The sequence below is a fragment of the Drosophila elegans genome, unplaced genomic scaffold (assembly GCF_018152505.1).
Source record: "Drosophila elegans isolate 14027-0461.03 unplaced genomic scaffold, ASM1815250v1 contig_814, whole genome shotgun sequence".
Lineage (NCBI taxonomy): Eukaryota > Metazoa > Arthropoda > Insecta > Diptera > Drosophilidae > Drosophila > Drosophila elegans.
The window spans coordinates 14,791,505-14,800,607 of NW_024546167.1; the positions used below are offsets into that span (position 1 = coordinate 14,791,505).

Below are 9,103 nucleotides of genomic sequence, written 5' to 3' on the forward strand. Positions count from 1 at the left end.
ATGAATAACGAACATAAGCTTGAAGAATTAAAGTTTGAAAGTAAAGCTTATTCTTGCAGCTAAGACACGAACCCAGCAAGAAGTTTTCAAATATCACGTATACGAACTGTTAACACGTTTTCTTGACTGTTACGAATATGTTAATAATAAACAGTTTTTAAACGACCAAAATGGTAGAAGCTAATAACAATGAATTTTGATATAAGGTACTGTATGAAATTAAAATATTAATATTTTAAGTAAAAGCATTTAATTTTATTATTTTAATTTTAATTCTTTTTTTTTTTTTTTTTAATTCATAATTCAGAACTTAGCTAAACATTTTAAAAAAATTTAATTATTCTGCAATCTGCATCGTATATAATTAGAAAACTGTCAGCTTGGTTGCAATCTATGGAGAGTTGTATATCCTTGTAGATTTTTGTGACATCCCTTATTAAATATTTTTAGAACACGATAGCTGCATTTGTAAATAAATTTACATTTTGTGTCATTATTTTGACAAAAACTTCAATTCATTTTTTCCACTACTTATCCTTAATAACATATTAATCGAGCACACGCCATGTACACTGAACACACACAGGCAGTTCAACAAGACATTAACACATTGAACAGCACTTGGCTGGCAATTATTAACACATTAACAGGTCGCTACTTGGCTGATTTATTTGCACAATTCATAATTATTATATGCAGGCATCACCGGTAGGCGACACGTGATAAAAACAATATATAAAATTTGCGCCAACAATTCGTTTGTATTCCGTAAACATTAAAACAATGAATACGTAATGCGAAAAAAAATCGTTATCGCCGCCTATACAACAACAGTATTGAATGTCAAATTAATTTTCATGCCATTAAATGCAGCAAGTGCTACCGAAAGCAAATATAAACAAAACAAATATAGAACAATCAAAAGCAAAGACGTCCAATCAATGCGACCGATTCAAGGTTCCCCAAACAAACGAGAACGAACTCGAAAAATAGAGAAAAACAAGTGCAGAAATGAAAGCAAAATACGGACCGAAAAAACGTGCATAAATATGCCGCAGAGCTTAGGGAGCCACTGGCTTAAAGTCTTAGGACTCGTCTGAAGAGTGCACACATGGGCAACGAATAAATATGGCTGTACCATTTATCCAGACGAGAGTTTCCACTTCGGCTTCGTCCCTTTATTTGGCAACATGTATTTACATAGATTTACATTGAAAACACTTTAAATGCCTGGCAATCAACGCCCGACTGCGTAGAGATCCTGGGGCCCAGGATCTGGGCCCCAATTGTCGGCCGAAACATGGTTAAATGACATGAAAGACCGATGCCCCTTGGCCAAAAACAAAAGTGCAACGAGGTTGACCGTTCGCCACATACACACACACACTCATACACACAGTGAAGTAAACTTTGTGGTTTAAACTAAAGTGGCCTTTTTAGCATTCAACAAATACAAAAAAAATAAATAAAAGTGGCCAAGAAGGGGGCTTCGAAAAGTGTCCAAAAAGTTGAATGGAGAAAGAATTTTGTGCCCGCTCATCTGCATTCGGCCACAGCTCTATTTTTGGCCTCTTTGTTAATATTTCAACACAATTTCTGCATTGCATGGCAATGGCAATGGCTTTGGCCACCAGGAGCAGAATCCGGAGGACTTAGGTCTTCGTGTCGCTCTGCGGTAATTTATGCATGCTGTTTGCCTCCCCCTGACTGTTGGCATTTGTTGGTTATAAAATAAATAAAAGATGTCACAAAAATGCTTTGACATGCTCGTTACTCTCTCTCGTTATATACCCACATACAATATATACAAATTTACTTGATTTAAGAGCCGCTGCAGGGAGGTGTACACTACAACACACTCAGATAAATATTTACCTACTTTTCAAATTTTAAACAATTTTCCATATCCGCTTATGATACTATATAAAAGTTGGAATTTTTATAATGACTTCACAAGCTTAACAATAATCTTCGGATACGATTTATTGAGTCCCTTAAAACATATTAATTCATATATCTTATTATTATCTTTTACATATAATTGCTGAATTAAAGATAAGCTTTAAATATAAATGAATAACGTTTTAATTTTGCAATTGTTAAACCCAATTTAAGGTAAAACTATGCCTTTTTTGTAGCAGTACATTTGTGTTCCTTAGTGAAAACTACTCTACGCTTTGAGTGTCATCCTTTTTGGTATTAACTGAAATTATCACCAGTAGGCCCCATGTTCCAAGGCCGTTCGACAAGGGCTCACAGTTGGCTTTACTTTTGGGGTGGGCACTCACTCAGTGAGGGTCTTATCACTGAATTGGCAGTTAGACTTAATTGAATATTCAAATGGATGCTGAAAGAGCACATTGGACCCCATCAACCGCTATCCCAGATTCGCTTTAATTTAAAGCCAAACATTTTGCATTGGTTTCATTTAAATTTAACTTTTAAGCCCGTTAAAAACTACAAGAAAAAATTATTTTTTCAATGGATACTGGTGAAATTTTAATTAATGCGGTCACACTTTGTAGACTTGTCGTAATTAAATTATACATTGTGCATACGAAAAAAACCCGCTTAAGTATGGCAAATTTACATAAATAATTAACATAAAATGACCATGTATTGTGGGCTTTGTGCAATGAAAGTGTTCGGCTGAAAAAGTGCATTTTAATAGCGAAATCTATGATTAATTTTAAACGAACATTCCAAATTATGTGTTAAATTATGCAATACATTTGCCAATAGTTGAATTCAGCATTTTAAATTTAAGTTGTGTTCAGCTCTTTTGTTTTCACTTTTGTTTGATTTATGAATAAAATGTTTAGATGGCACAGTCATGCATGGACATTTTATTTATTTGCTTTGTCTTGATTTCCCTTTTTCCATGTCGCCAGTTCGTCCTTGCTGAGTGGCCTAATGAAAAGTGAGATTTACTTAAACAAATTCTAAGACACATTTCCCCAGGCGCTGGCCAAAATGGCAGAGGAGTCAGATGTCTTGGCTGCTCCCCAGTGGAGCTTGGGATTCTGTTGCAACCAAACATTTTACTTGCATTTCCACAGTTGTCCTTCACTTGCCTTGCAATTCAGTTTCTCATTTGTGTCCTTTTTTGTCCGGCTTTTGGCTTGTCCAAACTCTGAATAATGGAGGTGATGCTCGCTTGTGGAAAATGCTGTGATTTAAATATTTAAAAAGTGAGAGAAATAAAATGGTAGACAGCTTTTGTTTAAATGCTTTTTATGTGCAATATTGAGCCGGCAGCCAATCGAGTAATAAATCAATGCAAAATAATGCATGTGCATATCGAATATTTTGGCTTTGCTTTTGCGTAAGGTTTGGACTCGAAGTCCTGAACTGGGAGCAATATAAAAACAGCAATTCGTTATATTCCTCTAGAAATTGGTTTAAATGCAGCTTTGACGCGCATTTAATTTAAGCAGTTTTTCCCTCATGTTGCTATTACTTTGTCAGCGTTATGAGATATTAATTTAAATTTTAGATTAGAATTGACTAAGTGACACCCCTGAAGACGCTACTTTTACTTTATTTTATTATAACAAATTATTAAAATAAAAGTCTTATATTAATATTTTATTGCCAGTGAATTTAAATTTAATTCTTTGCTCAAGTATTTTTGTTCATGAGTGTGTGAATAATATATTTTAAAAGATTATAGATTATTCCTAATTTATAAAGGTATTTTATTATTACAAGACATTAGTTTTCACTAAAATCAAATGTTTTTTAAATACTTTTTCTTGTTCACTGCTTTCATTTGTAATTTTGGATACCAAAATATTTATTTATTTGAAGCAAATCCGCGAATAAAAAAATTGTTGCCGAGGGTATCTTTTGTCCAGACCGTGTTTTCGCATTGAGGCGGAACAAAGTGTTGGTTGCCAGGCTTCGCCTTAGTCTCCGGTGGTCGGCGACCGGAAATGGCATTAATGCCTAGCTCCAGCGCCCTTTGCGCCATTATAATTAAATGCACTGGCGACGTTCTTGACTCCGCCTGCGTCTGGCTTACAAAATAGTGCACCCTGCAAATAATTAGCATGGCTCGGAATCCTGTGAGTAATTAAGGTAAGTCAGCTGTTGCCCCCGTCTCGAGTGGTAAAAAAAACGAACGAACAAAAAGTGTCGTCCATTGTCAACGGAAATTAAAGTTTAATGGGACGTTTCGTTTCCTTTTTTTTTTAGCATTTTCAAGAGCTAAATGAGCTTGTCCGGCAGTTTTTGCTCGGACCAAATGTTCGTAGCATTTTTAAGCTATTAAACTAGAATTTTTCAAACTTGATGACACACAAGCTGGAGTAAAAAAACCATTGTAAAAACATTGCAAATTTAAAAATTTTCGGGAAAAAATGGAACCTGAGTTTTAGCACCAGTGGCATGTGGAAAGCAATTACAGAAGTGATTTAGAAATCTGTACATGTAAAAATGTTTAGAGAAGTTGCTGGCTGAAAGTGAAAGTTAAAACAACTCTGTGTGGCAAAACAATGCAGATGATACCAAAATGTAAACAGTTTGCTTTATTTGTTACTTTGGCAAATTTATATTATTTCACAGCTATTAATTAAATTGCAATTATCATATTGGTTTAAATAATCAATTGATAAGGCCTTTATTGTTTTACCTTTGCCTAGTTAATATTAAATTAATTTGTTTGTCGCTTTAATAGAATGTCCTTTTCACATTCCCGCACAATATAAGTATTTATTTTGCAAACAATTCATTGTTGTTCCATTAACTTTTGTTTGCTTATCTCTCTGGCCACTTCAATGGCACAAAGAACTTTATCTGGCTAACTGCTTTTGCTCTCTAGATTACGTTCGCTTATGGGTTGTAAATAATTAGTTGAGTGTTATTATCACGGAATGTTAAAACCGCTGTCTAGTCAGCAATGAAAAACACACGCATTTAAAGTTTTATTTCTTTATTTTGAACTTATTTTAAAGCATGGGTTTTTGGTTCTTAGCACGTAATCAGTAAAGTCGTTTCCTTTTTAGTTAAGCTTTCAATTTGTTTGCACAACACAGTTCGATTGCCACCGTTAAAAAAATACCACGGCATTTTTAAGTGATAACGCCGAAAGTTAGTCACGGAATTTCGTATTTCACCGCACTTTTATGGACTGCACCTCCAGCCAAATCATCACAGCGGCTATGGCCACATAAATGGCTACGATCATGAAAATCTGCAGAGGACTGGCGGTAAAAACTTGGACCACCAGCATTACGGTGCCCAGGATGAAGACTCCGGATAGGAACATTATCATCAGAATGGTGGACCAGTTGCGAAACCAGGCGTTTTTTCTATCCGGCGGGGGTACGTAGATCGGTTTCAGTGGGCTGTACTCCTTTCGGTACTGCGTTTCGTAGCCACTGGTGAAGTCGACCTCATCCTGGAACGTTCCTGGGCCCGAGGTGCCCGCCATTGGCTTATCCGTGTCCATCTCGATACGCGTTCTCCACTCGACTAAAGAGCGACTCACTGGTCTCCGGGTATTTTCACCGATTTCTTCTTTCCCTTTTCCTCTTGATTACCAATCAGTTGGGGGCTGCGTTATTATCGCCACGGCAAAAAGGTGTTAATTGAGGCAACAACAAGGCAAACAGAGAACCGTCAAGAGCCCACAATCTTTTCGTGTCGTTTGTGACTCAGATAAGATATCTATATAAGTCTGAGGAAACCCGTCCAAAAAGAGAGAAGAAGAGACCCGGAGTGACAAGAAAATCACTTTGAAGTAAGACATTGCGAAGAGAGATCCACTCCAAAGATATTAATTGCTTATCAGTTTATCAGTTTTTGAAAGACATATTTCCTTAAATATTTTACTTCTGATAAGGAATCATTAGAGGAAGGGTAATGTTTAAAGACTGGGACTAAAGTGTCACTCTATATAAGTCTTTTTAAAAAGTTTCTTTAGTTTTTGTGTCTTTTTATGCTCTCTTTGGGCTCTCTTAAATTTTTGCTCTCTTTAACGTTAGTTTAACGCTCTGACAATTTTGGTTTATTATTTCCGAATACCCTTGTGCAGGGTTATTTGCTTTCAATGAAATATTTCTTATGAGCTCAATAATGTAAGCAAATAATTATTGAAAATATTATTAACACTCATATTGGTGCCTATAAAATATTTTAGTTTACTGAATCAACCTTTTGTATTTTTATTTTGAGGCTACATTCTTATTATGTATATTGACTTCACACGAATGAACCCTTTAAATAGTTTTAAAAAGTTTTGTAGTATTAAAATTTATGTAATTTATCTTTACTCAGGTTAGTCTGCATTAAAATATTTAAATATACTTACTGGTTTAGGTCTTTAAAATAATAAAATTAAAAATGTTTTCTACAAACAATATAAAAACCCAGTAATTTTTTTAATAATGTGCAATTTGCTTAGAAGTGGTTGCTCAATGCAGCTTTGTCTTCGGTTTCTTGGAATTATTTTGCTTGTATTAGAGTCTCGGGAGAAACGTGCTCTTTCTTAATTCTCAGTTTACCCAGAGCCTTGAAGCTAAGAAGATCAAAGTGTATTCAGAAAAAAAAGAATGAGGTAGTTAAAATCTTAAAAAAATTGTAAAGAAATTAATTGTGTTAATTTTTGTATTTTTCAAGTGATGACAAAAATGTTTTGTTGGAGGAAGCCTGTTACAGGATCACTGTTACCGACCAAGAAAATGATTATGAACAACCTCAAGCCTTTAATAACGACACCAATCTAGAAATAATTTCTGAAGATGAATCACATCCATATAAATTTCTGCAAAATTGCAGTTCTGCTGCATTGTGGATTTGCGTTCTTTATAACTTCTCCATGATTTCGTTAATAGTATTAGTATGCATTTACAAACGCTTGAATTAGAAATGGGAACAAGAAAAATATTTTTAAAAAGTGTAACAATAAAAAAAATACTTAAGATAATATTATTGCAGATTATATGTAACTGGCCTAACTCTGCTGACATCAAAAGAAATAAGGAGCCGCTTACTGTCCTAAATGTACTTAAACTTTGCTCCATTTTGTTGCCGCCAAACAATTCAAGTTGTTGACAAAGTCATCAGCATGCAGCAGGCGGCGGCTTTGAAAGAAATTGCAGCACCAGCAAAAAAAATTTCAACGAAGTTGCATCTGTTGCATTTTTAGTTTCTTGCTTGCTCGCGGACAAAAGTTTTATTTGTTGCGCCATCAACTTTAGACTTTTTGTGTTGACAATTAGGCAATGATTCGGCGTCAATCTGCATGGCTTACTGTTTAATTTGATATCGTTAAGATGAAAAAAAAATGCTTGATCAGACAATGAAAGCAAATTACGTAATTTTAAAGTCATGTATAGATACAAATAAAGAAGTTTTAAACATTTTAAACATCATTAAAAATGAAAGAGGAGACTTTTTAATACGTTGAAATAATAAAATACCTTTACCTATAGATAAGAACATTGTAACATTTTTCTTCGAATAAATTAACCAACTGCTAAGTCTATTTAATGAAAAGACTTAAATAAAAACAATAGGTGTTTCTTCTGTGAACTTTTAAATCTGATTGAAGAAAGCTGTCGTATAAATTTAAGTCTCGCACGATTGTGGCCCAGTTCTGTGCACCTTGGCCAAGACTCATTATTCAAACCTAAGACGGAGATTAAAGTGAACGCGATAGAAGGAAGCGCTGGCGGAGTGCGAAATGCAAAGAAAGAATCAAAATTCATGAGGCGATGTGCGCGAATTATAGCGACTTACTTGATGGTTTAAAGGCGCTCTTACCACGGCTACTCAGTCCTCCGGTTTTTGCTTCGCCAACATGCGTTTGTTGTTGCAAACTTTTTCCATCAAAAGTTTCGGTTTTCGATACGCCTGCTGGCGGCAGCTCCCTATTCCGATCCCGCCCAGCTTCAGCTGGGGAAAAGTGCCACTTCCGCTTTGCGTCAGTGCACACGGCTGCCGAGCACAAAAGTGTGACTGAAGTGGCTGCCACCCGCTTTTCCCATTTATACCTTTAGCTTTACCACCCACTTTGGCGGCCGCTGCCGAGGCTCAGGTGTTAATTATCTGGGGGTCGGTACTAAATTTTAAAACTGCAACTTGCCCAAAATTAATGAGACTGACGTTCGTACGAATTCCGCGGGCGGCGGAATTTTTATTTTGGCTTGTCGAACAAACTGCAGGAAGGCGAACTTTGAAGTGGTCAAAAAGGCTGGCCTGCAGATCATGAATAATCATCTCTGGCTGGTAGCCGAGTCAAGTAATAAACCATCAAATATTAAATTATATATCAAATTATATCAAAGCTTGAAGTATTGCATTATCTTTCTACTAGTGCTTAAAATGGGTTTTAAAATGTTTATCAAATTCTTATTGCCAGCAAAATGATAATTAAAAGTAATTGGGTGTAACAAGTTGTGTTCATGCTTATTTAATCATTTAATTGAAAAACTTGAAAATATTTAGGCCGTTATCAATTAAGTTAAAGATATCATATTGACAAATGTTCTATTATAACTGCCTGATTGGCTCTCATGTTTGACTGGGTGTAAGATAAACTCAACCCCTAGCTAATTAAGTTAGTGTTTCAAATTCATTTGCCTTTGCCGTCTGTATGCCATCGATCTTTGCACTCGGAGTGTGTCGACAGGGAATGTTGGCCAACAACTCCGAGGACGAGGGCGAGTATGAATACGAGTATTTGATGGCAAACGGCAGAGGGCGAGTGAACTGTTGAGCTCAGTGCATGACACTTAATCAATTGGGCCAAGTGTCTGTTGTGACATATTCAACTAATGATGACGGATCAAGATGCGGGCTACTAAGTCACTCACACATGGCCGGCTTCTAACTGGGAGGGCGAACGACGAAGGACGAAGGACCGGAGTCCTGGTCTTGTCCTTGTGCAACACCGTAACTAATTTCCCTGCCGGTCACTTGTTGTCTTCTCGCCAAGGACATTAAGTTCAGCTGCCAGGACAACTTGTCACGGACACCAGGACATCTCTGCTCAGTTAACATGCCATGCCGGTGTCCCCATTATTTATTAATTGCATTTAATGCTGTTGCAAATCGAGCACAATTCTGCAAAGCGTTTGCCCGGGGTCACTGGTTTGAC

General features: G+C 36.1%; 2 protein-coding genes across 2 annotated transcripts; one reads left to right on the top strand and one right to left on the bottom strand.

Moving 5' to 3' along the window:
• Positions 1-4,916: 4,916 nt before the first annotated feature.
• Positions 4,917-5,489, bottom strand: LOC108149254. The gene has a single exon (XM_017276696.2). The coding sequence runs from the start codon at positions 5,450-5,452 to the stop codon at positions 5,114-5,116; it is 339 nt and encodes a 112-aa protein (XP_017132185.1). The 5' UTR covers positions 5,453-5,489; the 3' UTR covers positions 4,917-5,113.
• Positions 5,490-6,508: 1,019 nt separating this feature from the next.
• LOC108149283 lies at positions 6,509-6,928 on the top strand. The gene is made up of 2 exons (XM_017276727.1): positions 6,509-6,559; positions 6,622-6,928. The coding sequence occupies exons 1-2, from the start codon at positions 6,555-6,557 to the stop codon at positions 6,866-6,868; spliced, it is 252 nt and encodes an 83-aa protein (XP_017132216.1). The 5' UTR covers positions 6,509-6,554; the 3' UTR covers positions 6,869-6,928.
• Positions 6,929-9,103: the final 2,175 nt, after the last annotated feature.